The sequence below is a fragment of the mitochondrial genome of Carica papaya, assembly GCF_054855325.1.
Source record: "Carica papaya mitochondrion, complete genome".
NCBI lineage: Eukaryota > Viridiplantae > Streptophyta > Magnoliopsida > Brassicales > Caricaceae > Carica > Carica papaya.
Genome location: NC_012116.1, coordinates 325,001 through 345,755, shown reverse-complemented (window position 1 = coordinate 345,755; position 20,755 = coordinate 325,001). Strand labels below are relative to the sequence as shown.

Sequence of the window (20,755 nt, the reverse complement as noted above, 5' to 3'; positions counted from 1 at the left end):
AGGTTGTCAAAAGGCGAAACTTGAGTTTGATTGCAGGGCGTTTAGGCTTGACTAATAAGATAGAAAAGGCTTTTCCCTTTACTATACAAGGGAAAAGATCATCCGCTTTTCGAATTTCATTGACTTTTAGTCATCTATCTCGCTACCTACTCCTTTTGCAAAAAGGCTTTGGGGATAAGATCACACTCGAGGAAGAGTATACTTCAAAGGCTGCAGGGAGGACTACGCTCTGCAGGTGGGCACCACTATTCATCATGTCAAGACGGTTTGTTTTCGAAAGAAAAAAGATTCGACGGGCATACATTCGAAAGAGAGAAAGATTAGTTCGTGTCTGGGTCAAGGGGACGGATGACCCGAAACCTCTTCCTCCGGTAAGAGCTGTCTAACCTCTGTTGTCTTGCTATAACCTAGTCTTACTCGCTCTTATCTCCCTGCCTGTTCTCCTTTCTTTTTTTTATGAGAATACCTGCCCTGCCGCCTTCGCTCTCGTTCGGGCCCGGGGAATCCCTTGCTTTTGGCTTTGGCTACGGTCTTTATTTACCTTTTTGCACTTTCCCCTCAAAAAAGACTATTCATTCACAAACACTACTGGAACGGCGCGGCACGACAGCAATACCACGACAGATATACTGACCGACAAGAGAAAGCGAGACTGACCCACCCAAGAGAGAGAACGCAAGAGTGACTCCCCCCTATCACTTAAAGGCCGGAAGAAAGTCTTTCTTTCCTACGGCGGACTAGAGGAAGATTTTCTTTATTTGAGGTTGTGATAAGGATGAAGTCTCATTCATATAGTAATGTCCTTAGCTTTCGCCCTATTTGGGACTAAGGCTGGTTCCCTGTCCTATTACCTTTATCAAATCTCTAGCTTTCTTCCTTAGTGCAACTGTCCTATTCCTACCATGGGATATCTATCTTTCTTTCTTGTGTCATATCTATAGTTTCGGATATCAAACCGGACGGTATCGTATATGAAGAAAGAGATTGTTGACGTTAGTAGACTAATCTATTCATTGGTAGGGCATTTCTTCCTGTGACCGCCTTTCCTACCAAAAAGCTAACCCAACCAAATCCTACTTTTTTCTAGACTAGACCTTCGGGATTTTTTTAGGATTAATACATGCATTGATCCAGTCGAAGAACCTGCTCCAGAGCGACTACTCCGCCTAGCCTATCTTCCTGCCCGCCCCGGGTTCTCTCTGCTTGGATTCCACAATCAATCCCAGATCCATCCATTTGAGGGAGGTCAAATTCCGCGCTCTTCTAATTGCTTAGAAGGGTTCAAGAAGCCCTTCCTTATTCTGAAGTGGGCTCATCGAAGCCCTATTAGTTCTGTATATTCAGGAAGAGGGCTATCAAATGGTCGACTGCGAAACCCATCAGGGTTCAAAAATCGTATACTTGAACGATGCCCTCTATCGGCGATAGTTCGACGGACTACTTTTGCGATGTCTGTCACATGACGAAGCTCAGCAAGCCTTGCAAGAAGTACATGCTTGACTAATAGGGGCATAGTCATAGTGGTTTGCTGGGTTGGTTTTGCTCTCTACCTTCTCACGGGGGGATGGAAAGAAGAGAGGTCAACTGGAGTGGAAGCCAAACGACGGGGCCGAGAATCTGTGATCGATCCGAAGAACCACTGCCAGATACGATTCTGCTCCCCCTTCGTACTACCAAAAAATGAGATTCTTGCCCGGCTTAAGAAGGCTGCGGTGAGAATGAGGATCACTTCGGAACTCTAGGAGAATGGGCGTTTTAGGGCGGGATCTAAAAGCTCTCCAACGTCTTTCTACGCCTTCGGCCGTGAGAGGAGAGGGTCTTTTGGCTTCCTCAGGGCCGTGTGAAGCTTAGCTTGCTTTAGCAGCCACGTGATGATTCAAGTTCGTGGTAGGCGTAGGAGCTGGGCGAAGCTCAGGTGGTGATGCAAGTGCGCGGTGAGCGTAGTAGCCCCCTCGGGCATGCTCCTTGTACAACCAAGCGAAGAGCTAGTGAGGGCCGGAATGGAATATCGTATGTAGTGTAGAATTGGATCTGAAGCTCTTTACTAGGATTGGAACAAGCGAGGAACGAGTGACCACAAGCTCCGCTTAAGCGCTCGACATGCAGTTAGCTCAAAACATGTTCATCATGTGGCCGAGCAAAGCGCACCTGTGTGAAGCAGCCTAGCATCACTTTAGATAGAAGCAGAATGGATGACTTACAACTGAAAGTCAGTTCTTCGGATCGAGATATCGTACGACGTAATGGAGATCTTGGTCTAGATCTGGTGGTTCGCGGAATTTGGGACCTAACGATGTTCGGTTCGTCACATGAACGGGAGCGACCCTCGTCTTTCCCTTTTCGGGGAATGGCTGCAATCACAAGCAAGTGATTGAATGAGTGGGGGGGGCTTCGAAAGCACATGCGGGATAAGCAGGTCTTTCAGGAGACGGTCTAAAAAAGGGTCCGATTCAGAAAGAAAAGAGAACTCTCAACAAGCTGGAACTAATCAAGATCAATAGGAGCTAGAAAAAAGGGTAGGTTGAATCTATTGACAAAGTTCATGCCACGACGATCTATATGGAAGGGCACTTTTGTTAATGCATTCCTGTCGAAAAAGTGTGTTTTTTTTCAACTCCGGCTCCGGCGCCTTTTTTGAAGACTTTTTGTTTCGCCCCGGAAGAAAAACCTTGATTTGGTGCCCCTCCAAGATCCCCGGAAAACTCGGGCTCGGGGGGGCCTTTGCCTTCATTTCTTGAAGAGCACGAGGTCACCTCTTCATCAATAGAAAGAAAGGCCAGAAAGCATTTTGTGAATTCCCCCCAGAATCCAAGAAGAAAATAGCGGTCAGTGATGAGGGGGCGGCTCTCTTGTGATAGTCATTGTGAACTCATTCCATTTTTGGAGGATTCGTTCCCTGTTCCTGCGGCTGAGAAGCCTCAAGCTCCGCCCCCTTACTCAACTTCTATAAAAAAAAGCCCTTTCCCCTTTTCATAATAATAAGGTAAGCTCCAGAACCGGCGGAATTGCCCAATCCTATCTTTCCTTGAAGTAAGCCCGGAGCAGGATAAACTTCTACAGCTAATTCAGACTAAACTCGGTCACTTGGCAGGGGGGTTTAGGAGGTCTTTTTGAGCGCATGTTGATCATTTCGAAAAAGCCGGTTTCGTCTCATTTTCCGGAAAGCCAGTCATACTATTCCACTTTAGCTAAGCTAATGATGAAAGAAGATCTGGATTTTTCTGCAGATGATGATGTCCACTCCTGGCTCGATGCGCTTAACGAAAGGGAACTCTCTAGATTCAGAAAGCATTTCCTTCGTAATTAAGCCGGACCGCCGACGAATAATAGGTACCCCCACCCCAGCCAGAGTTAGTGAGCCGTGTAATAGGCGACCATTTCGCGCGGTTCGGGGGGCACTTGAGTCAGCCACCGGCGCCCGACTGCGTCTTGACCCCTATCCCATTTTTGGGCCAATTCCCCCTTCGTACTACCAAAAAATGAGATTCTTGCCGAATCCGAGTTTGCTGCTCCAACCATTACCAAACTCATACCTATTCTGTTTAGTACTTCAGGTGCTTTTGTTGCGTATAATGTAAATCCCGTAGCGGATCAATTCCAACGAGCCTTTCAAACTAGTACTTTTTGTAATCGACTCTATAGCTTCTTCAATAAACGCTGGTTCTTCGATCAAGTTTTGAATGACTTTCTAGTCAGATCGTTCCTGCGTTTCGGATATGAAGTCTCATTCGAAGCTTTAGACAAAGGTGCTATTGAGATATTGGGCCCTTATGGTATCTCGTACACATTTCGACGATTGGCCGAGCGAATAAGTCAACTTCAAAGTGGATTTGTTGTGCGAAGAGTGCGTTATGACCCGTGGCCGCCTGCCTGGTGGGGGCGGCTCCTCCGTTGTGGGTAAACGGGAAACCCGACTCTACGAACCCGAGGAAAGGCTGCACAGCAGTAGTAAGGGCGTTAAGACCGGAGCTTTTTGTAGTGCTAGCAGGAATGCAAGTGAATGAATCCCATCCCCTAGCGAGTGAAGTGCTTACGCCCCTGACGAGATAAGGGCGAGCAAAAGAGCCCGTTCTTCCATTTTGAGATCTTTAGATTCGTAAGATCATGAGAGAGTCTCCTTCCCTTTACTAATCTAATATCAAGTCAAGGGGGCTGAAAAGCTGTTGCTTGCTGTCTACTTCGCGAGCCTTCACTGCCCCCTTCTGTAAATTCCCTTCTTTCGTCCGTCCACGAGGCTGTAAAAAGAGAGATAGGGGCGGCTATCTAGCGGGAGTCGTTTCGGTTGTATGCCACGGGGTCCCTATGGACAAGGGGACAAGTGAATCATCGCTTTTGGGCGCAGGCATCCCTCTACCATCTATCCCATTGCATTCCATCGTCTCGTATTGTACTGTACCGTATCAGACCAGATACATCTATTGATTGAGAGAAAGGGAGAAAACTCGTCTTATAAATTCTTCATTTTGATATTGATAGGGATCCCCATTCATTCCGTCACTACGGATTGATTGTCCCTACCTAACTACATGGTAGTGGTCTAGGGAGCGCAATTGCTAGAGCACGGGAAAATGAAGAGTAATGATTTCAGCAAGAGCAGCCGGACGGACTACTATAGTGAGTCTAGTGACTACTAGAGTAGAGTTGAGTCAAAAGGTATGGTATAGCAGCCTTTCCGAGCGAGCCTCTGGGATCTCCTGTAAACCCCCATGATGTGGTAAAGGGAGGATATTAGGGGAAGCAGTGAGTGGAGATTCCCCTGCAGAGAGCCGGATGAGGGGAGACCCTCACGTCCGGTTCGGAGGGCGGGGATATCCCGACCCTACTATCATTATGCCTTTGCAATGTTACTTGGTTCAACTCTATTTGTGACCTTTTTTCGTATGTGGGACTCTCTATCTTCTTGGGTAGATAATCGATCGTCTTTCATTTTGATAGTGAGTAGTTTTTATAATAAGTCAAGTCAAGAATAATAATCGAACTGGAGGAGCTTGCCAGGATAGCTTGGTAAGCAAGCAACCAGGCGCCAATTCCCAGTTCTTTCTCTTCTCTCTTTTTTAGTTTAGTGACAGCTCATCAAAACAATTGTCCAAGATTGCTAGATCGAACACGCGACGCGCATAGTCTTAAGTTCAAGAGCGGGTTGTCTCCTCTTCAACATTTCTACTACTTCCTTGCCTCCCCGGATCTCCTTGTTCTCTTTCAAGATTTTCCTCCATACTTTCGCCGCCTTCTTCATCATCTTGTTCCATCCTTCAGGGATGTTCGGTAGGTGTCCGGGCCTCCTCAAAAATCCTTCCGACAAGAATGCTGCTTGAACATTGTAAGACATTGAACCGTCTCGCTCTTGTGAACACTGATCATAAGTCAGTGGCAAAAGCCGCCGGAATCCTCATTTTTTGTCCATAAGCTCTCCTCGCTACTGTAAGAATGAAAAATCTCTTTTTATACACTGGCGCAGATGATTACCCTTAAGGCACCGATGGACCAAGGCCTTCGTCTATCACCCGAATTTCTTGATTCACGGCGTCGAGTATTTGCACTTTAGATCTCGTGACTCGACCTGTAGATGGCGAGACCGCCACCCTCGGAGACGTGATCTTCTCTTATTCACTTGTGCTGGTGGCGGAGAGGTCGGCGCCCGTGTTCTGGCTCTGGGGGGGTCTTCCCTTTCTCAATTATGACGTACTAGGTTAGGTTGCCGTCTAGGTCTCGGTCGGGGGTGACTTCAGAATTCTGGTCTCATTCTTCCCTTCCCTTGATTCACGATCCTTGCAGCTGAATTAATCCCCCATGTGTTGGGACCTGAACCGCGGTGGTGCTCTTCTACAGCTTCTTCTACATAGGTTCCTCCACTTCTGGAATTGAAAAAGGAAACCTTTCCAAACCCAAACAAGATCAAAAGAACTGATCGCTTTCTACAATAACAAAATAGTTATATACTAGCCATCTTTTCTTTCTATGAGAATGCTGTAGGACTCCAGGAATTTTGGAAGCTGAACATGCTCAAAAGATGCCTAAAGCATTTCGCTTTGATCATTCGACTGTCCGCCGAGTGAAAGGGCTCCTCGCTAAAGAAAACCAAAGTTCCACTCCAACCAAGGAAAGAGATAGATCACATCTTGGCCAAATGCCAATCCTCCTAGTTTGAAAGAGAAAAAGAGTGGAGTTTCGAGAACGAGAATCATAGATTTTCTCATTTCTTTCTATTAGTAAGAAGACACTAAGACGCACCCACTACACACCACACACTCAGACGACTAGCGTGGTCCTTCCCCCATCGAAGAGCCACGTATCCAGGGTTGACCACATCATCACTCTTTTCTCAAGGTGTGGCCACGGTCTCAATTGGGTCAGTGTTCAGTGTGAAGTATGTCCAAGCTTGACAATAGCAGTGGAGATTTTGAGTCCCTCGGAACGCAACTCCCTTTTGAGGTGGAAGACAAAACAGACGGATTCCACTTCATAGGTACCGTTCACGTCACGCGAAGGCTCGCTCAGAACACGTACCAAGCTTATTAGAAAGGAAGAAAGAGGAGTGCTCCACTCCGAAAGAGAAGGAACGGAAAGGGCAGGCGGCATCTCTCCGTCGTCTTCACGGAATTTGGAATCTGAATGACCGAAAAAAGAGAGCCGAACTCTCTTTGTTTCGGGATCGGAAAGGTCGGCCAATCAGGATCAAAGATGACTGCCTAGTGGCGACGAGCCCACTCACTAGGAGGACCCGCCTTTCAGAAAAGATAGACACAAGGAACGAAAAAAAGAACTGAAACGGTATCCTCGTACGGACTTGACAGCTTCAGCGTACAAGGACCCGGGCTGAGACCAGAACATAGAGCGCATCACCATAAGTCTCAGGAGGGGTCATCCCCGTGGTAGGAAAGACATCCTAGTTCCTTACCGCAAATTACCGGCTAGACTCCTTACCCCTTACCCCAACCAATACCATGAAAGCCCTACCTTACCATACACAACTACATAATCTCAAATCCCCCCAGAATCCAAGAAAAAATAGCGGTCAGTGCAAGCCCGAATGAAAAAACGAACTATTAGAAGCGGGTTACCTATCCTTTTTTAAGTCACCTGGCATACGCCCCAGCCCTGATCCGAAAAGGACAACCAAAATTCCAGGAGGCAGGCGCCCTGTCTGTTCTAGCTGCTGAGCCGAGAATCCGTTTTTTGATCTGGACGGAGAGAGGAATCATTCCAATAGCTGCCTTGATTTTGAACTAGTTCTTTCGTACAGTTCTGATACAGAACTAACTCACTAGTATGGATGGGCCCTATCAGAATGGTATCCTCGAGTGCCTCTGAGGGGCTTCTAGTCCTTCCTTCTTGACTCCTTTCGCAACGACGAAGTCAATTCCATGGATTCTTTGGCCCCGGGCCTCGCCGGTGAACTCGAGGGAGCTGCTAGCTTCAGTTCTTTACTCAACCTCAATGGGAGTGGTTCAAGCCAAGCCCCCCGGAAATAGAAAGAAGCTCCGGCTTAGGCCCCAGCTTCTGGCTCTCTTGATCAGGCCGTCGTATTTTGGGGAGGCGACTCCCGAAGCAGGGAGCCACTCCTAGACCAGCAGAATTAGATGAACGCGCTAAAAGTACTATTCCCTTTATGACCTAAAACAAGCCCTACCAAACTCTTTCAAAAAATGAAAGCTGCTTGCCCGGATGATCGCCGCTCCACTACTGCTTACTCTGTTTTCCTTAGCACCAATCTTCTCTCTTGGGGCACAAAGAAAGAAGCGACTGTGTCCAGGTCTAGCGCCGAGGCCGAAGATAAAGGCTATTTTCCGCATCTGAACTCCTATGACTTTCCTACGTGCTTTGCGATCTGGGTCTTCCTTTCTCTCTCCCTTCACTTCTATACTGTGACAATCTCAGTGTCACCCTTGACTCCATAGGGCTGTTCACCCGGTCTTCCATGCCTGAACGAAAGATGTCGAATTTGATTATCACTTCGTTCGGGAGAAAGTTGCTCGTGGCGATCTTAAGGTCCTTTACGTGCGGACAGAAAATCAATCAGACGGCGGATGTGTTCACTAAAGGCCTCTCTTCCTCTCGCTTCTTCCAGCTGCGTGACAACTGCTTACTCCACCATGGAGATGAGCAGAGGGGAGTGGCCTTATAGAAGTCAGGGGCAAGTTCTGGGCAAATGCTCAACTAAAGTCTTGGTGAATCGCTTGATCCAACTCATGTTTACCACAGCTCTATCAAGACGGGCCCAAATACAGTTATTCCCAGATTGGTTATTACACCACGTGTATTTGCTGCCTTTATATCAAAATGAATGAATCATCTCCTGAAATTCCAGCATCGCATTATTTTCAGGGGGCCGACCTCCAAGCTTTTCATGAGTTTCAGCGAGAATATGAAAGTCTCCTCCCATAAACCAAGCATCTCTTCTTTCTGGTATTAGGGTAGGGAGGCCCATCTTTCTGCCAATCTGCTGCATCCTCGAATGTTCTATCATAGGTTCAAGAATGGCTGCTATGCAAACTCTTTTTTATAATATTAGTCAGTCTTCTACGAGATTCAGATCTTGCTATACCCCGAATATTCAAGATAAGAGCTTTCATCATGAAGTTACTGAAAGTGGGGATGAGCTACATCTTGCCGTACTTTTGTCGATTAAGATCTAGTAAGAGGTCCACCCTTGACTTTAGAGTTCTCAACTTTTTCAGCTTGAGCATGAATCTCATGATTCTGATTTTCCTCAACCGGAATGAGGATGCCCCTCTTACTAGAAAGGGACAAGCAAGCTGCTTCAGCCCTTTCGATTATTAGTCGGGGCTCGCTCAAAATATGTTCCTTATCTGATAACAAAGCAGATTGGTCGAGCCCTTTAAGTAAGCAATTTCTTACCTTCCATGATGAAGGAAGTCAGATCAAAATCAGAAGAAGCTTTTCGTCTCCTTGATAGCTGGAAGTTCTCAAATTTTCTGACCCAAAAGAACAATATCTATCGCTGCTGATATTCAAGATATTCATTAGAAATTATATGAATTCTAGAAGGTCAACTTCTTGTATGGGCATTTCCTATCATTATCTCACCCGATAACGCTGTCAAATCAATGCCCATGAACGGTGTCGAAGTGGCGATATAAGCATGAAAAAGGGCCAATGCTATTTTCTTTTCATTTGACGCAGACCCTGCTATCGCTACTTTGTTGATGATGACCGAGCCAAGGACCTTACCCGAGATAGAAAAGAAACCCGGGCTGTGTTCGGTTAACGACGAGAGGGGAGTGATACTAAGTTCTTTCTGAAGCATGCACGGATACGGATTCAAAAGGAATCGCATCTCTATCTATATGAGAATAGGGTATACCTGAGATCGAGGATTGATCCGAGAGAATTAGACTAGCTTATCTGAGTTGAATGAAGCAGGAATAGTTCCTTTAGGTGTTCTCCTGTATAGTGAGTCTAGTGCTTCGCTTGATGGAAGCACTAAGGGAACGTCTTTCAATGTCTTAGTTCTTCCCTGCTTTAGTAGAGCCAGTTAGCGTAGCAGCACTCCTAGCTGTCGGTAAGGAGAGGTAAGTTATTAGCAAGGCTATCCCTTTGCATTCGAATAAGCTCTTTCATCCGCCAAATCATATGAATCCAAATTCTCAGCATCCAACAGAGGCTAAAGCCTCATCCGTACCTGTAGAAGAGTCACCATTTGCCGAATCTAAAGATAGAGACGAAACCTACGAAGACCCTGAATCTGCGGATCCAGGGAAATGGGTGGGTTTTAGTGGGCACCGGCTATGTATGATACCGATTATGGGCGGTTCAGGGTGGGGTCATAAGGTCCGCAAAAGATCAAATAGGGTAACATATTCTATTTCACCGGTATAGCCATTTCTGCCTTTTATGACATGGCCAGGACTTCCTATGGTCAAAATAACAGGGGCATCGACCACCTTCAAATGCATTTCGCAAAAAGAGCAACTTGTAACATTTCCAGGTCTTTCTGCTCCTTCAAATTCAAGTGATATTGGTGCTCGCTCCGGTGCTTATAGCTTCGTGGATCTCAATCACCATTTCGAGATGGAAGATATGCTCTTGCTTTGCCCCTTGCCCCTGCTTCGGGTGGGTCTATATGCTTCAGCTTAAGATCATCTCTCCATCGTAGCCAGTAAGGAAGACTTTTTCTACCGATAGCATCTGCCTCTCTTTTCTATTATATTAGTTAAGGGATTGAGCTCAATCAACTGGTCTAGGATTTCTTGAGTTTGAGTAGGCGGGTGGACCTTCAGGTTATTACAGCTTGACACCCTTACTTTAATTAAATAGGGGGCCTTGCCGCAAGATAGGCCATAGGAGGAAATGAGCGACCGATTTTTGAGTCCAATGATATGGGAGTGGATTTCTAGAATGAAAACATCAATCATCTTTCTTTGGCCCGGAAGCTTTGTCGTGGTGGCTTCCCGTGTAGGGGGAAAGGTGGTCCATATTAATATTAATGGCTCCTCCATCTCCTTTCCTTGCGTTATAGAGTTGATCTAGAAGATAAAGGCTAGAGGAACTCCCTTCGAATCTCTAATGTACCCGCATCTATGATAGGTTTTTGGTGGGCTTATCCTCATCTTCACTCTATCCGTGGGCACTTAGGCTAGCGAGTTGAACCGGATCATCGGATGCACACCTGAACCTCGTCTGCCTCGTAAAGGGAACCCGGACACCTCCCTTGCACAGTATCTGGTGGAATTCAGGACGAGGAAAGTGGAGTGGGGGGAAAAGTCTCGTAATCTTTTGAGTATCGAGATGGCCGGTAACCTCGCGTCAGAGGGTCCCATGTGGTTTAGAATGAGTATCCACATAGCCGGAATTGACTACGGGGACTTCATTCTACAAGGAATAGTCCGAGAACCGACGCGCGGGCGAAGAGGAAAAGGTAGCTCCACCCTTTTTCTCAAGTCAAGCACTAAATAGGGCTCAAATAGAATAGGAAAGGCCGGCAAGGGAAGGGAGAAAAGTCCTAATTTGCATATAGAAGGAACTCCCTGAGCAAGAATCAGTCTCTCTAAGCGGAGTAAGGCTACGCACCGTCGAACTCTGAAAGCACTCTGAGGAATGAATTCTTCTCAAAAGAGAGATTCTTTTGCCTTGCAAAGCACTAGCGTGACTAGTGAACGAGGAAGGGCTTTACAACTCTCTCTAAATCGGCATCAAAGAGAAGATTCTCTCTATTCATCTATTCTATCTTTATCTTCTATTACCGCCCCGTGGCTCCCTTCCGATGAAGCGGCATAGTCTTCCTCAAGCCAAGCTAGGAGAAGAGGCGCTTCCTACACCTGAGACCTGACGAGTGCAGCTAGAGTAGCGTAGCAATGACTTTTGAGGCCTGACGAGGAGTAGATGTTATTAGCTTTATCGGCGAAGTTCAGTATCCGTATGTTAGCCAGGAGCTCCGCCTTTCCCGCTTTGGTACTTCATCCCGTCGGTACATTGCTACATTTTACCGAAAGCCTATCTGACAGCGGATATCCTACATATCAAAAGTGTTCAAAGCGGATCTGCGACACTCTTCTTATAGTTTGCAGGGTCTCCTGCTTAGTCTATTGGTAGTCATCTTTCATCTGCAGAGCGTATTCGAGAACATCTGGGCATGGTATCTATCTTTTTTATTAAAATGTGAAGTGGGGAGCCCGATTTCTTATCTATTCACATTCTTGGGCTTCTCTCCATATCGACATCTTCCTCCTAGCTGGAGGAATGAATAGAAGATTAACGAGCCTTCTTTGCACTCACTCTCTTTCAAGACGGTTAAAGCAAGAAAGGCTTTCATACAGAAAGCTACTCGTCTTCTTCCAGAAAGAACAATATCTATCGCTGCTGATATTCAAGAGATTCATTGCTGATCTGCTTACCTGCAATGCTTTGGGCCCAGTCTTATCTATGCATGCATTTAAGAGAGAGAACTGCAAGAAAGATCTTTTCATTTCTATAAACAGAATAGGATTTCTTCGAAAAGATATCTGCCAATGTCTCTTCTTTTGGAACGATATCAGAATGATTGTTCTCAGAGATATGGCAATGAGACTGCTGTAAAGGAGGATGACTCGCATTGATATCATCATGAGTGGATTGATTCATCAATGTATTGAGAGCAGATGGAGCAGAATCATGAACGATCAAATCAGTGCTCGAAATCTCAAGACAATTGGCTATCCCGTGCATTTTCTACTTCATTGATTTCCGTTGGGGAGTGATCCAAAGTTGGGTGGGTAGACGTCTCTTTATCTGAGGGCTGAATAATGATCTGGTTGTTCTGATGATTATCAATAGCTTTCGTGAGAATCTGAGGCCTTGACTTTGGCCTTACTCATTTAGGGCTTGCCCTATTGTGTAAGGGTCTTTGTGAAAGGCTTTCTGAACCCTTTTTAGGTTTTTTTTCTTTTTTCCATAGGTTGAAGAAGATGTCTGCAACTTTCATTGTCGTGGCCTCGAAGCATGCAGTAGGAACAAAACTTAGGAACTCTCTCGTAGATGATTTTCTGCCATTTTCCTCCTGCACCCATTCCTAACCAGATCCGATTTGGCCTAGGCTTTAAGAGATCTATCTCCACGCAGACGCGAGCGTTATATTTGCACAGTGGTCTGGCCACACCAACCCTCTCGTTGGGCCATCAAATCTCAGAACCCTACCTATCACCCCTGCAATAGATTGTTGGTAGTCTGGATTGAAGAAATTAAGGGGAAGGTTTGGGAGAGAGATCAAAAGCGGTGCAATAGAAGATTCAAACCGCGGATCAAACCAAGGAGACCAAAGAAACTTGAAATAAGAAGCCTTAATGACGAGAGATTCCCGGGTCCAAGCTTGAATGAAATCTTCTTGTGATGAAAACCTCATAATAACATGTCTTGGATCGAATAATCCAATATGAACTTCGCTGTTCATTATCCAGTGAGTGCAAACATGAGGTCTAATCTCATCTACAGAGGGACGGCCTGAGGATCACTTTGCTATCAAAGAAAGGCGTAATGGATCTACTGATCTGTGAATCTCATCATAAGTGAAGCACACACCAGGCTCCCCTTGATGAGAGATCGGGCTTTTTAAAGGAAGGGGCTATGTTGTAAAGGTGGCGGACGAGAGCTTTTTTTCCACCATAGCTGCGTAAGACTTAGAAGAAAAAGGATCTGGTGGTCGGGATGAGGATCCTCCATTAAAGAAAGATTTGGCAGCAGAAAAGGAGGCGTCGGCTCGGCCATGATTGGCCGGAAAAACCCGCCGCATCAGGAGAAGAAAGTTGGAGGAGCATTCTACCCATAAAAGCCAGTCCGGCCCCCTTCTTTGTACGAATGATTGATTGAACGATGAACCCGGACGACTGGGAGAGAGGCGCATCTGTCTGAATGATGAACGAGTAGCAGGCACTCCGTGCTTCATTTCGTCGAATTTGAAATCTCTCTATCAAGATAGAATGAGTCAATGCGCATTCCCTGGTAAGATGTTTGTACATATTCTCTTTCCATCGGCCGGACGTTTTTTGTCTCGCCCTATATACATAAGGGAATCGAGGAAGACTGGCGCCTACTAAACTCAAAAAAGAAGGGGGACACGGAGGAAAAGCAAATCTCGCTAGAGGGGGTTTTTCTCCCATAAAGTGAAATTGAAGGCTACGTCGCCTGTCTCTGGTTGTCGAGTTGGGAATGGGTCCGGGTTCTCCATCCCAGTGAGAAAGAAGCACTGCTTGCTACTTTTAATCAGAAAAGGAAGAAAGATTTCACTATTCCCGTGCTTTTTGTGTCTTAGCCAGGCGAAAGTCTCACTCGGCCGGCAAATATGCACTTTCTACCCAAGGGAGGAGGCTCTCTCAAACTCCATGTTCTCAGCTGGCCCGCCCTAGCAGTCTCGTAACCCCCCTCATCTGGTCCAAGAACCCCGCCTTCTCCTCGTTAGGAAAAGTGAAAGGAAATAACAAGCCCTAAACTAAATACCAACTAGCAGCTTATCAACCACCGAACACAGACTCATGTTGGCGATGCCATGGTCAAGTAAGAGGACGACCCATTCACCTCAAAAGAGAAATCTCGCCTCTCAAGTAAGCCAAACGATTGACGTCAAAGAAAAGGACCACCCACCCATCAAAGAGCGAGGTCTTTCAGCCAAATACTTCACAAAAAGAGTGGAAGGCGAAAGTTAGAGGAGCGAAGCAGCTCGACTGAAAGGAGAGGAGATTTTCTGTACTGTATAAGTGGCTCGGAAGAAGAATCACGCCTCCAGTCGATTCTACTTCATCTTTGATTAGAAAAGTGGGAAGGCCTGTCTTTCTTCAGGCCCAGGTCAAGGAGCTCTCTCAAACAGGGAACTCAAAAAAAGCCAGAAACCTATTCCCTTTATGACTTAAAACAAGCTGACCTCCACATTTTGATTCCTATTAAGGGCAAGAGTGAGACTTGTCTATTCCTACTAAAGGAAAGAGAAGAGTGACTTAGCTACCAGAGCTGAAAGGCCAGAAGGAATCGTTTACTTACCTATAGGAAAGATCTCTTTACTTACGACTCTTGAACTTGAAGGTGGACGGGAGATAGATAAGGCCTGCAAGGGCACTGTCTAGTTCTCGACTCGATTATCTTGTATGAGCTGAGTGGTAGACCAATCCTACCATAACTAAAGGGGTGAGGAAGAAAAACAAAGATCAACCTACTACCAAAAGGAAAGGTGATACCCCGCTGAAGGCAGAAAGCACCATCCACTTGCTGGAACGAGGCCTTTCTCAACTCTTGGTCTATTGACGCTCTTCCGGCCAAGTCCTTCGTAACTTGACTCCACAGGGCTCTTCAAACTAAGGAACTTGCTTAGTTTGGCCTTTAAAGCTGACCGAAAGACGTTATACCTAACGAACTAGCGTAGCTGTGGGACTCTCGCTAGTATTGACCTCCTGGACTAGTACCGATGGTGGCTCTTCATCCGAGGAGTAATGAACCTGTAAAGGGAGGGCATTCAGTCAAGCATCCAATCAGCAGCTGGACTGGAAAATAGATAGAAGCATTTTTTTTGAGTTCCCATCTTTCCCGATTGGCTCTGCTTTTCTCGAATGAAAGCAGGAAACTCGCCTTAATTAGTAAATAAAGCGAAAACAAACCTGTGGGATAGCAAATCACATCATATATCGGATATCGCATCGGAAAGAGAGATTGATTCTCCCTTCCGGGCAAGTCCTGAGGAACGTCGACTTTATAGTCTTTATCCCCACTGGGTAAGTGGGAATCTGATTCATTGATTTGATTGGTCCTCCCAGGCTTGTACTCGAGGACCATGCCGAACCCCGCCAGAAAGCCTTGCCGCCAGCATCGCTCTCCTTTCAGGTAGCACTGCTTCCATGTGGAGCCGAACAGAAGCGACTGTAGGGAGGAGAGCTAGCCGACCGAAGCGAAGGTTTTTTTTCCATGAGGCTCGCTGTTTTTACCGCTGCCTATGCGGATGACTCATCATCCCCCGGTAAAGCTCTCCTGAGATAGAATGACGAGCTAGAAGTGGTATACTATAAAGAAAGTTTCGTACATGACGTAACCCCTATGCCCATTGGGAGGAGGGGTAGTTAGTTATCTCGGCATCGCGAAAAGCCCAAAAAAGCCGTTGAGCGCGCTTTAGTGTCTTTTCCGAGCTTTTTGGGCTGCTTGCTTGCTAGCTGTCACGGACTTAGCGATCTCAACGCGGTCCGTGCGGAACTTGTGCTGGCCTGCTCGTCCAGCTTTCATGCTGCTAACTCAGCTTTGCCGCTCAAGGCATCAGCAACATTATTCAAGTCTCTCTATTAAACCAGGAAAAACCGTTTAAGCTATCTTCTAGACGGATAGCGACAGAGAACTCGTTAGTCAGTAAAGCCCACGGCAGGTGCTGCTGTTAGTAAAGCAAGTCATTTTTGCTCGATACTCGGTTGATCAAAAGAAATTCCAGAAACCTCAATTTAATAGTCAAGGGAAAACTCTTTACTAGTTGGAGGCTAGCGCGCCCCTACTCTCTAAAGCTTGCAGTAGTGCTTCTAGTATTTCTTGCCTAAAAGGGACCCGCAACCAGTCAATCATGCTATCCTTACCTTCCAACCAACCCCTTCGATTCCGCTTCTGCAGCAGCATATAATCTCGGTCCCTTGATGCCCGCAGCTCAATCTGTTTTGCAGAGTGATGGACGGCGCAAGAATCCGCGGCTTTTTTGTTCTTTCTGCGGTGGGCAGTGCTGCTGCTTCTGCTCTTTCTCGCCCTCCTTGCTCCTCGAGCTTGCACCTGTCTCGCTCATCACTGCTTGCTTGAGATCCAGGTCTGCATCCAGAGAAGAGGCCAACCGGTCCACGCTCCCGATCCCAAGTTGACATGATTGCCACAAGTAAGCGTGATTAGTCTTTCAACCGTTGATTTTGTCAAATGCTCGAGGTGGAAGCCTTTGATTAGTAGGGGAGTAGGCGCCTTACCAAGCGCACGTCCAGATTCGAGGTTTTCACAACCACTTCTCCAAGGCCATTCCATGAGGCCTTTCCGAATGAGAATCACTATCCACGGAAGACCACCTTCTATATCAATCATAGCAATCACCAAGTCAGAACTGGAAAATCAGCCAGATTCAGAGCGCGAATACAGAAAGGATGGAACCCTATTATATAACCGGTAACATCACGCTACCAAGATGAAGGCCTAAACGGAACCAATACGAGCAAGCAGACCAGCGACTAGAGGAGACAACCTGATGCCCGTCCTAACTCAGAAAGGCCCAGACCGCGCTGAGGAAAGAATGGCACTTTACAAATAGGGGGCAATGAGAGCAGAGAGAGAAAGCCCCAGGCAGTGGTGTATAGCACTTCGAAGAAAGAACCTACCATCCAGAACAGAGATCAGCTCCCTCACCAACATCCAAACCCATTGGATTAAAGCCCTAGCGGATCTGGGATGCTGCCCACTTTCTCGTATACTCGAGCTGGGCTATACTCTTTTTCGAACTCGTCCGTAGCGTTCCACACAAGCATTGGTATTGACACAGTGCATATACTAAAACCTCATGCTGATATCTATGGTCATATTCTTGTGTAACTTCTGTCGTCCCGTTCATTGTGGTTCCTCGACCCTGCTAGCCATTTGCTTGCTCGAACTGTACACATTCAAACAAAGAGGGGGCAAGCTAAACAAGCAAGCAAGCCAAGCCATCCAAGTTTATAGAGTCGGAAGTTAGAAAGAACTTGGAGGTTTCCCTGTGAGTCACTTACCACACTTCTGGTGGTAGCCATTGGGCTAAGTCTCCATAAAGAGCCACTCACATATTTATAGTTCGGTGTGAGATCAGCTAAATTAAGCTACGCTCATCATTTATGATCCGCGGCTCGCTCAATTAGAGCACTAACTACTTCAAAGGCCAAAGACGCTTTTAATCGCTCCGCTGGGACGATCTGGTCGAGAGGTTGTCCAGTCATCTCGGTGAGGAATTTCGCTATGCTACCCGCTGACCTTACACTGTGAGTACTGCTGTAGCAAAGCCAACGGGAAGATCAGTCCCAGGGCTCAATGTAGGCTGCCAGCCAAAAGATGGATTGAAGGGGTTGTCAGGGAGCTTCATAGGGAATTGTAGGATCCCTAGCTCGAAATACTGCTGCCAACCAGGATTCGAGGGGAAGATAGTCGCGGGGAAATCAGATTCCATAGTCAAGGCTAAGACTATCGCAAAGTAAACATAGGGTCTGTCTTAGCTCGACATTTTCAAGCCATACTATCTACCAAAATGGATTTTAAACTGACATTCTATCCTATATATCGGAGATCTAAGGTTTGAACTTCCGCTTATGGTAACCAAACTCTTTCCCCGAAAGAAGATCAAAGATGGATTTCGGGCAAGTTCAGCTATAGTTGGGAAAGTGACTCCCCTAAGGCCTAACGCTTACTTAGGTAAGACTTCTTCCTTCTCCCCTTCCTCCACCAGATGCGGATGAAAGAGCTGCTTCTTCTTAAACAGATCCTTCCTAACCGAAAGAATGGAATCCGGTAAGGAATAAATAAGATAAGGGGAAATGTCAAATAACCACTGCTATTTCATCTGCAGCTCTTGCCGTTGAAGGAAGAAGTCTTGCTTTGGCTTGATTGCTTTCACCAGGTCTAGCTAGGCTGGGAGTCGATTAGCCCGAGTTAGGCCGAGAAGTCAGAGTTTGTAATTGAAGTCAGGGCGGAATGGAGAAATAGGTGGCATACGACGGGAAGAAGGCATACGAAATCGCGGTGTGGGCATACTGATACCCTATCCCATACTGATACGATTGGGATTTAGGGGGATGGGAAGACCCGCAGCGGGGGTGAAGAATCAAAAAAGGGCTTTAGCCGGTCCGATGCGGACGATGTGATCGTCCGATAGCTAAATGGATGGTACTTGGCTTGGGCGAACCCGAATCTCTTTAGTTCCATCTCTTCACTCCTCATCTCACTCACTCACTTGAAGACCGACCGAATGTGGACATTAGAAGCGCGTAGTCCTTCACCACTTGACTCCCTCAGCTTACGCTCCGCACCTAAAGCTATGCCCTTAGTCCTAATCTCCTACTACTTTGAGTACAACTAAAGCACCAACAGTGGCAAGAACATCTGCGCAAGGGCTCTCGCTATCTCAGAGGGAGGAAAGAAAAAAGGCTAAAGCCCTAGAATGGGCTTGTGGGTACGATAGTAGGCTATGAAAACACATCTCTCAAATCTATTCGTTACCGAAGCGATCCTCCAAAAGTGCCCATTCCAACAGCTCTATAGCAGCGGTAAAAAGAAGAGGGCAGGAGCTTCCTTACGCTATGCCTTTACAAAAGCACCAAGAGTAGCTACTCCGACAAGAGCAGAAAAGGCATCTGACTAAGAATAAGATAGGGAAGCCGGGATCGGGATCCTCTACTTAATTCCCGGAAGTGAAATCACTCTCCTTTCTTTCTCGTATCTAGCCTTAACGGCCTTGCTCACTCACTTTCTTTTGAGTTCGAAAAGAGCTAATTCGAATCTCGATCTCTTCCAGAGAAAGCAAGACCAACGAGCCCTCGGTCAAGCGAAAGACTTACGACTTTGAATTGAGGATCACTAGAATCCGAAGCTCTTTCAAGTCCTCTGGGCACAAAGGAACTACACACTACACTATTCTTTCTTTCTCTTTAGTTCGAAGTCTTTGATGCTCTTAATAGAGAGCACAGTTCCAGCATCATCCTAATCAGACTATTGCTCGTACCTAAGCTTAAACCCTCGGTTCAACTGGCTTAAGCCCGACTACAGAGCCTATCTATATCTCTACCGGGATATACCACCAAACAAACCTGTGAACCAAAGCGCATTATAACTCCCTTTGGCACAAAAGAAAGTCTGCTATCAAATCAAAAGAGTCTTCTGTCTGGCAGGTTGTGAATTGTAAACTCTCCCTTCCTTCTTGACTCGCCTTCAGTCTTGATGGCTTCAAGCGAAATGGCAGCTGGCTATGTGACTAGAAAGTCAGAGAGGGACGCGTTACTCGACCGTAGGGAGAGGGACGGGAAAGCTTTTAAAGAGCATTCTTCTCCCCCTCGCTAAAGAAATTCCTCGAGAGTTGGATCTTCTGCCACATCTCCTGAGCTTTTTATGTCAGCAAGTTACCCGGTACGAGCTCCGAAATCGATGATTCTTGGCCATTCCTATATTAAGTTAAGCTTTCGCATCGAGAAGGTAAATGTAATCCGAAAAAAGCCTATTATTAAAGGGAAGCAAGCCCAGATGGCACTGAATCGGATGATGAACCTTTCCTCGGCTCATGAGCTTCCTTTCGCCACTTCCTTCCCTCGAGTCAGAAGATATCGTCCTGGCTAACGCCCTTACGACAAGAGAAGAAATGGTACCGCAGTCGTGAGCAAGAACCGATTCATTAACATCTCGCTAAAGCCCTCTCCTCAGCTTACTGAACTGGGTTGGTTAAAGAACTTTCTTTCAAGTCCCTGAGGCACATCGCTTCCATCTCTTTAGGTAGTTTTTAAAGTACAGATAGACGAGAACTCAAGGCGGGGTTCGTTTGAACAGGCATTCATCAACGATGGAACTATAATCCATGAGATATGTAACATAATACTCCCTCTGATTGATTCCGTACTACAGGCGTAGTGTACCTCGCAGGAACCAACTACCAGTGGGAAGGTAACCTGGGCGTGCGGTGATACTAAGGAAGAGGTCCTCAAAAGCAGTTTTGAAGTATGTCAATGCAGGTTTAGCGTAGCCCAGCCTGCACGTGGTCAGGCCCCGTTTAGGGAAGGGTATACGCATATCCAACTACGACCTGCCCGCAAGAGCCTGCAGCGAGGGTTAACTGAGGGCGTGCCCACTGGTTCCATACATAGATGGGGCCTATGCAAGAAATGCGGAGGCGTCAGCCCTATCCCGCCTCGCGAAGCTCTTACTCCGTAAGGGGCCATTACGGAGGTGACAGGGGCTACGAGTCACTCCACCACACCTCTTCGAGGTCAGGAACGTGCCTGAGAAGTAGTCTCTCTGGTCGCTAACTGCTCTTTCCCCTTTTTATGGTGGAAACCGTACTCTACGAATGTGGTTTATACGAAAAGGCTGGCGCTTGGATTTATTTTACATGATAAGCGAACCTTCGCATCTTTTGTTCCAACTTCTTCCTTTGCAGAAATCACTAGATCTTCCTTCTCAGATGCGTGGGTCAGCAAGCCCAAGCCTTTGTTGTAGTTTCAGTCAAAATCTAACTATTCAAATAAGGAATTAAAAACCTTACTCGCGCAGCATCCCGATCGCGGTGAGGTCACTAATGAAATTCCCCAAAAGACGAGATTCA

General features: G+C 46.5%; 1 protein-coding gene.

Annotated features, from left to right (window-relative positions):
- nad5 (NADH dehydrogenase subunit 5) lies at nucleotides 3,441–4,970 on the top strand (one part of a trans-spliced gene, as the record gives it). Coding sequence (YP_002608190.2) covers nucleotides 3,441–3,835; nucleotides 4,824–4,970 — 542 coding nt within the window.